This window comes from Eucyclogobius newberryi, unplaced genomic scaffold (genome assembly GCF_026437365.1).
Source record: "Eucyclogobius newberryi isolate DKJ021-1_F unplaced genomic scaffold, fEucNew1.0.hap1 SCAF_21, whole genome shotgun sequence".
In the NCBI taxonomy this organism is placed as follows: Eukaryota; Metazoa; Chordata; class Actinopteri; order Gobiiformes; family Gobiidae; genus Eucyclogobius; species Eucyclogobius newberryi.
In genome coordinates, this window is record NW_027315846.1 from 5,885,223 (window position 1) to 5,900,449 (window position 15,227).

General features: G+C 44.6%; 2 protein-coding genes across 3 annotated transcripts in view; one reads left to right on the plus strand and one right to left on the minus strand.

The window, feature by feature from the left end:
• Window positions 1-179: 179 nt before the first annotated feature.
• On the minus strand, window positions 180-13,063 carry hhipl1 (HHIP-like 1). The gene is made up of 9 exons (XM_072458151.1): window positions 12,603-13,063; window positions 9,725-10,371; window positions 8,505-8,648; window positions 7,202-7,530; window positions 5,909-6,035; window positions 4,649-4,794; window positions 3,688-3,769; window positions 2,304-2,386; window positions 180-798 (listed from the first exon to the last, which is right to left on the minus strand). Exons 1-9 carry the CDS (start codon window positions 12,900-12,902, stop codon window positions 218-220), a joined length of 2,439 nt encoding a protein of 812 aa, XP_072314252.1. The 5' UTR covers window positions 12,903-13,063; the 3' UTR covers window positions 180-217.
• A 633-nt stretch (window positions 13,064-13,696) lies between these two features.
• LOC140370891 (coiled-coil domain-containing protein 85C-like) overlaps window positions 13,697-15,227 on the plus strand; it is a 50,732-nt gene continuing 49,201 nt past the window's right edge. Inside the window, exon 1 of one of the 2 annotated variants that reach the window (XM_072458161.1) lies at window positions 13,697-14,530. In XM_072458161.1, the coding sequence (XP_072314262.1) occupies window positions 13,888-14,530 (643 nt within the window). In that variant the 5' untranslated portion in view covers window positions 13,697-13,887. The remainder of the gene's footprint in view (window positions 14,531-15,227) is intronic. The other variant, XM_072458160.1, reaches the window with a different exon arrangement.

Here is a 15,227-nt window from a genome sequence, read left to right on the forward strand (position 1 = left end):
TGTTTTGTGTTTTAATGAAATGTTGTATGAAATTGAAAAAAAAAAATTGAACAAAAAAAATTTGAAAAAATATATATATTGAAAAAAAATATATAGTAAAAAAAAATCTTGAAAAAAACAAAAACTGAAAAAAAAAGAAATAAAGATGAAACAAATTATCTTCCATAAAATCACATACATTTCCCCCCAGATTGTTCATCCCAACGCTCAAACTCATTCAGCCGTGCGCCGCGTGCTCGGGGTTCTGCGCGCACACGACCCCCGCGTCCTCGTAGTGGGCGCAGTTGTGCTTCCCGACCCCGGCGTGCTTGCACTCCAAGAGCGTGGCCTCCGTCCCCTCGCACTGCACGTCGTCCAGGAGGATCGCCAACCGCGTTCCCTCCCCGAACTCCGAGTTCTTGGCCGCTTTGACGGCGTGCCCGTACCCGAGCTGTCTGCAGACCACCGCCGCCGCGCTCAGAGTCCACAGGTCGTCGCAGACCGTCCCCCACTCCCCGTTCACGTACACCTCCACCCTCCCCCGGTCCACGCGGCCGTCTCGCTCGCCCGCCAGCCTCACCGCGCCGTCCAGAGCGTCGCCCTCCGCCCGGGGCCTGCTCTTCTTGCGTTTGGGCTTCTTCCTGGTGCTCCTGGGTGGTTTCGTGGTCGTGGTCGTCGTGGTCGTCGCCGGCAGTGGGGTTTTGGTCTCGTACGGCCCGATTTCGCCCAATCGGTCGGTGAGTTCCTGCAGCCAGTCGTAGGTGTTGGTGGGGTTGTCTTCGGCCGAGTTTTTGCTCGGTGGGTCAATGCCGATGGGCGCTGGAAGGAGGAAAAATACATTAGCAAACAATTAAAACCTACATCTTTCTCCTCAGATCAAGTCGTTTGCTTGTGTTTGGAAGTACCACAACACCACATTTGCTGATATTGCTACAGAAAGATAACACGATGAACTACAACAGGCTGTTTAACTTCATATTCCAGAGGGTCAGGGTTTTTTTGGAGGGTCATGGCTTCTACTAACGCCATATCTGTTTCAGAAGAGAAAACATGACATACTGCTGAAACATAAAGTGTAAAATGTAAAAAAAAGTGAATGCAAAATGTCAAACAACATTGTTCTGTGAATTTACCAATCCAGTTTAGAACTAGAATTAAAGTAGGATGACTAATCGGGTCTGAACCATGTCTGAACCAGGTCTGAACCAGGTCTGAACCAGGTCTGAACCAGGTCTGAACCAGGACTAAACCAGGACTAAACCAGGTCTGAACTAGGACTAAACCAGGTCTGAACCAGGTCTGAACCAGGTCTAAACCAGGACTGAACCAGGTCTGAACCAGGTCTGAACCAGGACTAAACCAGGACTAAACCAGGTCTGAACCAGGTCTGAACCAGGTCTAAACCAGGACTGAACCAGGTCTGAACCAGGACTGAACCAGGACTAAACCAGGACTAAACCAGGTCTGAACTAGGACTGAACCAGGTCTGAACCAGGTCTGAACCAGGTCTGAACCAGGTCTGAACCAGGATTAAACCAGGTCTGAACCAGGACTAAACCAGGTCTGAACCAGGACTAAACCAGGTCTGAACCAGGACTAAACCAGGACTAAACCAGGACTGAACCAGGTCTGAACAAGAACTAAACCAGGTCTGAACCAGGTCTGAACCAGGTCTAAACCAGGTCTGAACCAGGTCTGAACCAGGTCTAAACCAGGTCTGAACCAGGACTAAACCAGGTCTGAACCAGGTCTAAACCAGGACGGAACCAGGTCTGAACCAGAACTAAACCAGGTCTGAACCAGGACTAAACCAGGTCTAAACCAGGTCTGAACCAGGACTAAACCAGGACTAAACCAGGTCTGAACCAGGACTAAACCAGGTCTGAACCAGGTCTGAACCAGGACTAAACCAGGTCTGAACCAGGTCTGAACCGGAACTGCTTTATACCACAGACACAATAAAGCAGGATCATTACGGTAAACCCTCTTCTAAATCTGCAATAATGTTGAAAGTTCAAAGTTATTTCATGTTAAAAGTTACTTATTCGACCCTCTACAGCTCAAACTTGGCACATTTTATATTCCCCACATGTGCAAAGAAAATACACACACGAGTTACCAAAAATATGATTCCAGCTGTTATCCGTTATACAGTTATACAGCTAAGTCGATATACCGTATTGTCCGCACTATAAGGCGCACTGCCAATGAATGGTCTATTTTCAATTATTTTTCGTGAATAAGGCGCACCGGACTATAAGATGCATTAAGCCAAACAAAGCGTGTCGGGTCATAACTCGTCAAACACTTTCGGGTCCACTCACTTTCTTTCGGAACAAAGCCGATGACGTCGCTCTTCACTTTCACCGGAAGAGGCTCGTAGTGGCACTGCCTCGGCGGCGCGCGTCTGGAAAAAGAAATCGAGCGGAAATTAAAAAAACGTTACTTCAGGAGCCGTATATATATATTTCTCGCTGCCAGCGCGTCGCCTTTTCGCTCTGCGCTCGACGGCTGGAAAACCAATGAGGTGACACAGTGAGCGACAGACGGACAGAGCCAAGAGCTGTCGGCACAGAAAACGCCAAAGACGGAGGTTTAGAAAGGCCAACAACACTTCACTTCTTTTCTTATGCAAAACATTGGAAAAACATCCCGTATTACAGTTCTTTGCAGTCGCTGTGACGCTTCTGTCTAAATGTTGGCACCGACTCCCGATCTTTCCGCTCGGGGATGGGACGCTCTGCTTCTGTTTCTCCAGCCTCGAGCTCTCGAAGCAACGCGACAAAACTCTTTCTGCAGAACACAAGGAGCAAGTGTTTGAACGCAACTGTAACGCGCTCTGTACGTGTTCTACCAGCTGTGCGCCTGAAAACTGAGAAGTGAGCCAGGAAGAGCGAGCAAAGACACAGAACACACAACAGAACACACAGAACACACACAGGAGTCACAATATGAATATATTCATATATTCAGACATATATTTGCAGAAGTAGAAGGCGAAGAAAACCATCTTTACTTCTGTGGTGAAAACAGAGTCTGAACCAGGTTCAGATCTAAAGTCTGGAACAGTCTGACACCAGTAAAGCATGTTATTGTTTTGGTAGAAAAAAAATGCAGTTGTATCATCTGGACTCTGTTTTTTTGCAAAAACAAAATGTTTCGACTCCAAGAGTCAAATCCAGACCAGGAACTCGGATATTTATCCTGCTCTGGTTAGGCCCCGCCCAGTGGGCGGGACCTCCTGATGAAAAGTGTTGTTGGTTTCAACAGAAACTAAACCTCTTTGTTTTCTATGTCTGAGATTTTGTAGTCATCTGAAAACAGATGATACAACTGAATATTGTTCTACTATGAACGCTCCTGGATGAATGAGGAATCACACTGACACATTATTCTTATGTTACATAAATGTTGTGTGTATATGATACACATTTGCTGCATAAACCTGACTCTCACACAACAGCAACAGTGTGATGGTCCTTTAGGTCTCACACCCACATATAAAAGTGTTGTTCATATAGTTTTGTTCATCAACGTTCAATTCTTCAGACATTCTGAGCGGATTTGCCAGATTTACAAAAAAATCCGGAAAACGTGCCAAAAATGAAGAGAAAACGCCGAGTCAGCTGTCGCGATAACCGAAAACACGTGTGTCCCAGAGCCAGAGCCGACGCTTGCACAACACTGAAATCATATCAAATAATTTACCTGGAAGGATCCACGACTTTGTACACGACCCCCGTGGGCGAAGTGGCGCTCGGGATCCCGGTCGACATGAAGTACAGCTCGCCTGGCGGGAAAAAACAACAACGCTTATGCAAGAAACTGCAGCTTTCATAAGAGTCATTGCACAATTATCACATTACAAAAGCAAAAGAAATGTTATGTCATGTCTTTTTTTGGTTGTGCAAGACATCTACCGTATTTTCCGGACTATAAGTTGCATCTTTTTTCATAGTTTTGGCCGGGATGCGACTTATACTTATACTTACGGAGCGACTTATATGTGTTTTTTTCTTCTCTATTGTGCATCTTTTGGCTGGTGCGATTTATACTCCGGTGCAACTTATAGTCCGGAAAATACGGTAATCAAAGCATTGTTACAGTTGGAGAGGTTGCGTTTACCCAAATCCAACGTACATTTTTACTCTATTTACTCCAACTGCTCGATGTGTTCGAAAATAAAGCTGTAAATCACGTTTTTTCCGGTCAAATAAATAATTCTGGGAAACATCAGGGTCAGTTAGTACTCCACAAAAAAAAAAAATACTTTAGTATAAAATAAAATGTTGTTGTTGTTGTTTTTAATGGCGGCTGGCGGCCAACTGCAAAGGTACAATTACCGCCATCTACTTTATTCTTTGGACTTTATTCTTCAGACTTTAGACTGTTTTTTAATTGTATTTTTTTAAATAAAATGAAGAATTAATAAGACTTTTATATGGATTCCGCCTGGACATTATTTTATACTTAATTATACTTTATTACAAGTCCCTAAAACTATTTTTTAGTGAATGTACCTTCAGCTGTCAGTGTCAATCAACCCTCACTCTTACTCGGCATCGGATCGAAGCGAAACTGAGTGACATCGCCCATCGCTAACGGCAACGATCAACAAACCTGTGAGTGACTGCAGCCTGTGTGATTTACTGAGTGAGTGTTGCATTACCGGCCTCGTCCTCGGCGAAGGAGATGATGTACTGGTGATAGTTGTTGATGAGTCCGGGGAAAGCGCAGGTGAGGCCCAGGCCCATGCAGACCTCATTATAACGCCACTGACCACTGAGGCGGTCCTCACCCAGACTCATCAGACGCCTGCAGCACACACAACCAATCAGCTGTAAGACTGTAAAGAAGGGCATCTGGGTGAAAGAGGAGCTGCTGCCCGGGATGGAAATATCAAAGAAAATAAAGAATGTGAGTTAAACCTCTTTAAGTGCAATTGGTTTGAAACTGGATTAAATTGGATAATGATTATTTTGTTGTTTTCATTTTTCAAAATAAAGTAAAAACTAACAAACACTAAAACCAACTTCAAATAAATAAAAAATAAATAAAATAAATAAAATAAATAAAATAAATAAAATAAATAAAATAAATAAAATAAATAAAATAAATAAAATAAATAAAATAAATAAAATAAATAAATAGATGAATAAAATAAAATAAAATAAATACAATACATTTAATAAATTAAAAAAATAGATGAATACAATGAATAAGATAAAATAGATGAATAAGATAAAATAGATAAATAAAATAAAATAGATGGATAAAATAAAATAAATAAAAATACATAAAAATACATAAAATAAACTAACTAAACTAACTAAACTAAATAAACTAAATAAATAAAATAAATAAAATAAATAAAATAAATAAAATAAATAAAATAAATAAAATAAATAAAATAAATAAAATAAATAAAATAAATAAAATAAAATTGATTTGAAAATAAGGATGGTAATATAACATTAAAAAAGATCAATTGAATAATAAAAAATATGAAAAAATTGATGAACATAAACATTTCTTCTCTTTTCTGACATGTAATCAAGTTACAATGTATTTTTTGGTATTAAAGGTGCACTATTAACATTTTCAGGTCCACCACTATGGAGATGTTAGTGATTTGCCTGGAATATTCAAAATCATAGTATTAAACTCATCTAACATGCATTTATTCATACACAGGTGTTTCTATTGCTCAAAAAGCACCTGCTTGTCTCCATGGAGGTTGATAAATGTAATACAATTATGCGGAATAATCCAAGAAAACAATAATGGACGAGCAGGCAGCGGGCCCTCTACAGGAAAAGTGACAGATTGCACCTTTAATACAGTCAATCGCTTTTAAGGAACATTTTGTCGATTATATTTGCCAAAGACTGATTTAAGGAGAGCGTCTGGCGTTACGATGAAGCCGTACCCGCTCATGAAGTCTCCGAATATGTACATGCCGTTGAGGTTTGGGTATTCACAGCCTCTGTACACGTATCCTCCCGTCACCGACTTCCCCTGTTTGTGAGGGTAAGCATAGATGGGCAGGACGTCATCTGCAAGAGGAAGGAAAAAAGACGGTTTGAAGAGTAAAAGTGGAAAAATGAAGAGTAAAAGCAATTCTGACATTGTGGTATAAAATAAAGTAAAAGGTTATAACCACCTGCCTATTATCATCTGTCATTTCAGAGTGAGGATTCATTCTTTTCATAACTTTTGAGGATCCGTATCGTCAGATCTTGGGTTTGGTTTGGACAAGCCTCCAGTATTTATTGTACCTGGGGGAACTGGCACCTGCTCTGGAAACCGAACCCGGCGTGGACATAATTCAAGTCCCAGAGAGTTGTAAAGAGGGGCTGGAGACCACGTTTACGTTTTCACCAGGAAAACTTCTACAAATACTGCTCACCGTGTAGTCTAGTACTCTACAAATACTGCTCACCGTGTAGTCTAGTACTCTACAAATACTGCTCACCGTGTAGTCTAGTACTCTACAAATACTGCTCACCGTGTAGTCTAGTACTCCACAAATACTGCTCACCGTGTAGTCTAGTACTCTACAAATACTGCTCACCGTGTAGTCTAGTACTCTACAAATACTGCTCACTGTGTAATCTAGTACTCTACAAATACTGCTCACTGTGTAGTCTAGTCCTCTACAAATACTGCTCACTGTGTAGTCTAGTCCTTTACAAATACTCCTCACTGTGTAGTCTAGTACTCTACAAATACTGCTCACCGTGTAGTCTAGTACTCCACAAATACTGCTCACCGTGTAGTCTAGTACTCTACAAATACTGCTCACTGTGTATTCTAGTTTTCTACAAATACTGCTCACTGTGTAGTCTAGTGTTCTACAAATACTGCTCACCGTGTAGTCTAGTGTTCTACAAATACTGCTCACTGTGTATTCCAGTCTTCTACAAATACTCCTCATCGTGTAGTCTAGTCCTCTACAAATACTGCTCACCGTGTAGTCTAGTCCTCTACAAATACTGCTCACCGTGTAGTCTAGTCCTCTACAAATACTGCTCACTGTGTAGTTTAGTCCTCTACAAATACTGCTAAACTACACCCCGGCCAAAACTATGAAAAAAAGTGCGACTTATAGTCCGGAAAATATGGTAGATTCATCTGACTATGAAACATTTCAGGCTAAACAACGGAGGACCCACTGTCAGAAACCCTTTCACATGTTTATGAGTTTAACTTCACGTCTGACCCAGTGAGGAGTTGTGGCACAGCTTCTTGTCGTAGCAGGAGAACCCCTCTTTCGCTCTCCAGCCGTAGTTCCGTCCCTTCTCGATGATGTCCACCTCCTCGTACTTGTTCTGCCCCACGTCGCCGCAGAAGATCCGGCCCTTGCCCTCTCCGGTGTGCGGGTCGCCCCTGTCCACGGAGCAGCGCCACATGTTGCGCACCCCGTAGGCGTACACCTCCGGCCGCGCCCCCCTCTCGCGGACGAACGGGTTGTCGGGCGGGATGCGGTAGAGCGGGCCTTTCTCGTTGCCGTCCACGTCGATGCGGAGGACTTTGCCTAACAGAGCGGACCTGGGGCGAACAGCAAGAGGGGTGATATTATTGTTTTTTTGACGTGCTTTGCAGTTAATATTTGGGATTTTCTTTTGTGCCGTTTGGATTTAAAGTATGATGTCATAGTTCAAATTATGCATATAGTAGCATCGTATTTTCCGGCGTCGCACTGGTGTATTAGTCGCATTTTGGGGGAAATGTATTTGATAAAATCCAAGACCAAGAACAGACATTTCATCTAGAAATGCAGTTTAAAATAATAACAGACGAGAGAACATGGTGAATAGGTGTACGTATGCTAACGCTAACACCTTCAGCTACATGAGGCACAGACAGAACTGTGGTAAGTGTCTGGTATGTTAACGTAACATATGAACAGTTATTCAGATAACTATAGCATAAAGAACATGCTAACAAGTTTAGCAAAGCATCAGTTTTACCCCAAGTCACTAAATCCATTGAATTCTTCTTCCTCTGTGTCACTTCTAAACAACTCCACAAACTCCAGAGGAAGAGGAAGTGCAGATTCTTCTTCTGCGTCGCTTAGAGTCTAGAGCGCCCTCTTGTGGTTGTCAGTGTGAAAATAACGAATAATATCACATATAAGTCACCCCGGCCAAAACTATGATAAAAAGAATGACTTATAGTCCAGAAAATACGGTATGTAATTTCAGTCGATCATCTGATAAGAAAACCATTTTTTAACACTTTTTTTGCACAGTAAATGATTCGTTACATCAAAAGGTTCATCATTTTATCGCAGTTCAGCACTTACTGTAGTATTCGGGTTGATCATTTGCTTTTGTGCCGGTATAAAATCATCTGCAATATCGGGATAAGTGCGGCGAAGAGAGGCAAACAGAGATTGCGGCTAATTGCGAACGCTAACGTCTACAGACGCATTGACGCCAACTCTGCAGAGTTCACAATACTCACATAGCAATGACACACAAAGGACACTTGATAGTATTATTACGTGTAGAGCTTCTTACTTGTTTTGTGCATTTCCAAATTTCCCGAACGGGTCCCCTGCCATGCCGCCATCCCCCGTGAAGATGTACAAGTATCCGTCGTCTGCGAACAGGATCTGACCGCCGTTGTGATTGGACGCCGGTTCGTCTATTTCCAGAATCACTCTAAAAACAGAATCAGAGAAAGGAACGAGAGGAAATGAAGGCAATGTTTATTTAAAAAGAAAAACAAAATCTGATCATTGTCTTGTTTACGGCGTTTTCAGATTATTGAAACGTCGTGGAAACAGTTACGTCGGATGTGAGTAATCCGATTGCATGTTGTCTTCCAAATACAACAGTAACTCTGAAAATCTATTTATTAACAGGCGTTTTCGATGATCAGGGGTCTCATTTATAAAACTGTACGTGGAATTCTAACTAAAATTGGGCATCCGGACGAAACACAAACATCCACAAACTCCTTCAAACTTGCTAACGTCTTGTCTCGGTTAGCTTGGATCAACTTGTGCCTCATTTATGAAACGATCAAGACGCAAATGTGAGTTTTTGGACTGTTTGTGGCTCATTTCTAAGCTAAATTCTCTTTTTATTGATCGCAAACTTAACGTGAAAAGTCATGTATGCAACACTTTTTGTACGCACGCAGGGTTTATAAATGAGGCCCCCGATCTTTCTTGTGCATGAAAACACACACCAAGTTACTGTGTTATCTGATTATAGTCCTCAGATTTTTACTGTCCATGTAAACGTACCCAGCGTCTCCATATTTACCTCTCAGAGCGATGATCCACTGTATTCGTCATGGAAACGGTTACATCTGATGTTAGTAACTCTAAAAATCCATTTATTAACAGGTGTTTTCGATGATCATGGGTCTCATTTATAAAACTATAAGTGAAATTCTTAATCAAATGTGTGCGCGGACGAAACACAGACATCCACAAACTCCTTCAAACTTGCTAACGTCTCGTCTCGGTTAGCTTGGATCAACTTGAGCCTCATTTATGAAACCGTCAAGACGCAAATGTGAGTTTTTGGACCGTTTGTGGCTCATTTCTAAGTCAAATTCTCTTTTTATCGTTTGCAAACTTAACGTGAAAAGTCATGTACACAACACTTTTTGTACGTACGCAGGGTTTATAAATGAGGCCCCCGATCTCTCTTGTTACTGTGTTATCTGATTATAGTCCTCAGATTGTTACTGTTCATGTAAACGTACCTAGCGTCTCCATATTTACCTTTCAGACCGATGATCCACTGTGTTCTTATCGTGTGCCGAAACCCGAAACTCGCTTATCCGTATCCGCTCATCGAACCCGACTTCTATGGAGTAATACACGTACAGCTTCCCGTTGTGCTTGTGCTTCGGGTGGAACGTCAACCCGAGGAACCCTCGCTCGTCGCCCTCCCACGACGACGTCAGCACGGATTCGCTGATGTTCAAAAACGGCTTGGCCAACCTGGACCGGTCGGGGAGGTAGACCCACACCACGCCCACCTGCTCCGCCACGAAAAAGCGATGGGTGCCGTCGTTGGCGTGGACCATGGCGAGCGGGTTCCTCAGGCCGTTGGCGACCTCCTCCAGGCAGAGCTGCAGGCAGCCGTCCGTGTCGTACTGGACGCGGCCTAGGTTCTGGGTGAGCTGCGGGTCGCTGAGGAGGTGCGGGTAGCAGTAGTCGGCGTCGTCCAGCTGGAGGTACTGGCAGAGGCGCCTCGGGTCGTCTTTGGCTTGGGTCACGCGCGGGTCGTCGGAGAGGTGAGGCAGGGCGATGCGGCATTTGTCCCAGAGCTGGGCGCAGTAGTCCGGGCACAGGCCGGGGATGGAGCGCACCAGGGTGTTGGGGTCCTCTGCGTCGAAGAGGTGGGCGGCGTAGGGAGAACATTCCTGGGGAAAAACAAACAAAACTAAATCAATCTAAAAAATAACAAAATAAATAAATACTTTGAATGTATTCGAAAAAATTATCAAAGTTCTGACTCTGCTATTATTTAGGGGGCTTTTTATTTTATTTATTTTATTTATTTTATTTATTTTATTTATTTTATTTATTTTATTTATTTTATTTATTTTATTTATTTTATTTATTTTATTTATTTTATTTACAAAACAGTAACAATAGTTGGACAACAAGAACAAAACAAAAAAAAAAACGCAAAAAACAACACAGACATTAGACAAACAGACTTTTTTTGGTCCGTGGAGCTGTTTATATTTCAAATTACTTTATACAGCAAAACATAAAGTTGACAGTTGGTTCTCCAGGCAACAACAGTGACTCAAAAACAGCTTATTTGAGGAAATAATAGCTAATAGTTCAACTGTGTGATGAATGTGAGCGTAGGGCAGTGTTGCTGTTGTGTATCTGGTTTTCTGTGACTGTGTTTCTTTTTTTAGATGTCAGATACAAAGTCAATATTGCATTGGTTGTTTTCGGATTCTAGAATTGGGGCAAAAGCCAGATTCCACTTTTGATAACGTTGTACTTTGCCATGAAATGTCTAAAAGGTAAATTCACACATGTTTAACCTGATGATTTTTATTAGTGACTAGACTCATCAACTTCTTGTGTCATAGCAAAACAAATAAAAATAATAAGAATAATACATTTTAACAAAAATGTTTAGTCACCCCCAATCTGTATTACATATGATTGGCCTCTAGAATGTTGTTATCTGAAACCCAGCAACACCTATTTGTTACATATATTTATATTAAATTTGTTTTAAGACTGTAGCTGCTCCCGCACATTTACCAATTCAATTCAAGTCAATTTCTCTAGAGAAGGTCCTGACCAAGCAGAACCTCAACCTTTCTTATGTTTTGGGCTGTTACAGGAGAAAATACCATTATTAGATCTCAGTCAGAACTTAGATGTGTGATCTGTGAAGTGCTGAATCTTAGTTGTTTTTAAAAAAACTTTGTCCACATGACAGATTCCTTTATTTTTATTTTTATTATTTATTTGTATAATTTTTTTAAGATTTAAAACAGAACAGACAAAAAACAGGACCTGAGAGTATTTTTTTTTTTTTAACAAACACAACAAATAGACAACCAACCAAAAAACACAATCATGACACAAAAGAATTACAAAAAACAGTCCCATCGAGTCCAGAGTTTGTCAACTTTGTCCATTTCCAAATTGCGTCCAAATAGTTTTAAATTGTTCTGATGTCCCTCCAGCTGACAGATTTCAACCGTCTTTTGCTTAATAACTTGTGTTTTTAATTCTCACCATGAAAACCTGCATTCTCACTATAAACTTGCTCACCTCTCCCTAGATCTGACCTGTAACTTGGCCTCGTATCATCGCTCAATGGAGACAGACGAGCAGGCGGTGAAAGGTTACACAGTGCACCTTTAAGACGCACAGGCTATAAAAGAACTGCAGACTTAAATGTTTGAGTGTTATGCACGTGTAATGCCTCATAATCCTGGATCATCATTTTATGCTTAGTCAAAATACACTGTACAACTGTCTTTTATAACGGTGTAGAATTTATGTTTGTGTTTTTATGAATCTGAGCCTGGCATTAAACAAATAAGATAAGATAAGATATGCCTTTAATGTCCACACATGGGGAAATTTTGGTGTTACAACGCAGTAGATACAGGGGAAAGGACAGATAACTTTAAAAAAAAATAGAAGAACTCTTATGAACAAAAACAAAAACTCTTATTAACAAAACTCCTGTAAACTGGTCCTCTCATATCTTAATAGGGAATGGAGGGCAGAAAATAGAAATACAGATAAAATAAAATAATAATAATAATAAAAATAGCTGGCATAAGACAAATAATACTAATAATAATGTTAAACTAATAAATAAACAATGTAAATAAATTAATTGCGATAATTTACACATTGCAATTGATACTAACGTTTAAAACCTGGTCATAATAACAAAGATTAGGCTAATTTTCACACCAAAAATGACAAAATAATGATGCATGGTTGTTTTAATATACTTGAAAACGGTTATAGCTCTTCGTTCACACTTGTTGCGGTCCCGCGGGGGCTTGTTTTGGACCCCGCCGCCCCCGCGCCCTTTGTCCGGACACGCACCGCACGGTCACGCACGGTCACGCACCGCACGGTCACGCACGCCTCTTACCTGACAAAGCAGCTCCTGCACGAACCCCGCGCACGCGACGAACTCCGCGTGATCGAAGTTGTTCATGATCGTGTAGTATTTGGCCATCAGGTCCTGGTCCCGCCGGTGGTCGCAGCAGCCGAAGTCCTTGTACATGACGCAGAAGTCCAGGTCCCCGCGCGGGCGGAACGGCGGCTTGAAGTCCAAACACTGCGGATGGGACAGCGCAGGTGGGACCCACAGGGGCAGACAGCACGCGAGGGCAAAAGTGGGCCAAAAGAGCCACAAGTGTCCCGGGACATGAGCGCGCCGCTCCCGCATTATGGCGTGCGTGCGTCGGCTCTGGACTCTTCCTGACTGCGCGCACTTTGCTCCGGCCTCCGGTGATCGCTGTGTGGCTCTGACGTGGTGGACCGGAGTGTCCTCGGTCACCCCGGGGGCCCTGCGCGCGGGATCAGGACGCGTATGGTCTCGGTGTGCGGTTCACGGGACAGAGGACATCTGCGGCTCCGGCGCGCGCTCCGCACGGGAGGGGGGGAAGGGGGGATGGGGGGGTCAACGTGTTGTAACAGCGGGATGATCCGGAGAGACAGGGTCAATTAAAGTTATTTATAGGCCTTTTGTAATAACAACATATCAGACAAATCTGTCACCAAATAACAAACCGTTATATGTAAAGTACGTGACCATCGCAGACCCAAACTGCGTCACTGGTGCGTCATGGGTATATTCAACCATGCTGGTGTTCTTTGTCAATTATTACCTTTAAATTAGCATTTTTGAGTGTTATTGGAGCACATTTCTTATGATCAGTAACATCGAGCTCCTCTTTTGCCCGCAGAATGTGACATGAGCTTAATCCATGAGCTTTACGCAGCGTGATGAACAAACTGTGGCATATTCTCTAAAGTTATGATGATAACGATGTTTTTTTAACATCACATTTTAACCCATAATAAGTCGAGTTAAACATTACATTGACACGATGCAACAGGTTTTATGCACGTTCCTGCCAGCAGAGGGCGCCACGCTCCTATTGGCCCGCTCGCGGAGGGTAACGCCCCCGTCCCGCTGGCCCCTCCCCGGTCTCTGTTGGACACCGGCTCTGCTGCGTGCCACCGCGTCTCCAGGGCGATCCACAGGGCGAGACACTGTCCTCTCCGCGCGCGCACGGGTCAGTGCGTCTCGGCCTCGTGTGGACTTCTCTGCGTCTCTGAAATGGCTCCGCTCTTGATTCTAACATAGTCTGACCAGGATCCGGCCCCGGGACAGATTCGGCTGAAGAGAGCTTTGTATAAGCCGCACCATGGACGGAGACGTGAGCCAGTTGTCCGACGAGGAGCTGCTGATGCTGGGCAAAGAGGAGCTGCTGCACCGCCTGCGGAGGCTGGAGAGCCGCCACATGGAGCTGATGCTGGAGCACGGGCACATGATGAAGGACGTGAACCGCAGCCTGCAGGTCCATCTGCACGAGGTCCGCAGCCTCAAAGAGGTCAACCAGAAGCTCCAGGACGACAACCAGGAGCTGCGCGAGCTCTGCTGCTTTCTGGACGATGACCGGCAGAAGGGCAAGAGAGTGTCCCGGGAGTGGCAGCGCTTCGGCCGCTACACGGCCAGCGTCCTGTGGAAGGACGTGGGGCTGTACCAGCAGAAGCTGCGGGAGCTGGAGCTCGGCCAGGAGGGGCTGCGGACGGAGAACGCGGAGCTGAAGGAGATCGTCCTGATGCTGGACGAGGAGCGCAGCGGCGCCGGCTCCCGCAGCTCCATCGACAGCCAGTCCAGCCTCAACAACCTGAACGGGACCGGGGGCATCCGGGACGTGGGCGACGGCAGCAGCACCTCCAGCACGGGCAGCGCGGGGAGTCCGGACCACCACAAGACCTCCGAGGCCAAGATGGCATCACTCCAGAGGTCCATGGACGAGCTGTGCAGAGGAGCCGGGCTCAGCGGTGAGACTCACTCATGCTGGGGGACAACATGGGGCAGAGCTGGGGGACAACATGGGGCAGAGCTGGGGGACAACATGGGGCAGAGCTGGGGGACAACATGGGGCAGAGCTGGGGAACAACATGGGGGCAGAGCTGGGGGACAACATGGGGCAGAGCTGGGGGACAACATGGGGCAGAGCTGGGGAACAACATGGGGGCAGAGCTGGGGGACAACATGGGGCAGAGCTGGGGGACAACATGGGGGCAGAGCTGGGGGACAACATGGGGCAGAGCTGGGGGACAACATGGGGCAGAGCTGGGGGACAACATGGGGCAGAGCTGGGGGACAACATGGGGCAGAGCTGGGGGACAACATGGGGCAGAGCTGGGGGACAACATGGGGCAGAGCTGGGGGACAACATGGGGCAGAGCTGGGGAACAACATGGGGGCAGAGCTGGGGGACAACATGGGGCAGAGCTGGGGGACAACATGGGGCAGAGCTGGGGAACAACATGGGGGCAGAGCTGGGGGACAACATGGGGCAGAGCTGGGGGACAACATGGGGGCAGAGCTGGGGGACAACATGGGGCAGAGCTGGGGGACAACATGGGGCAGAGCTGGGGGACAACATGGGGGCAGAGCTGGGGGACAACATGGGGCAGAGCTGGGGGACAACATGGGGCAGAGCTGGGGGACAACATGGGGGCAGAGCTGGGG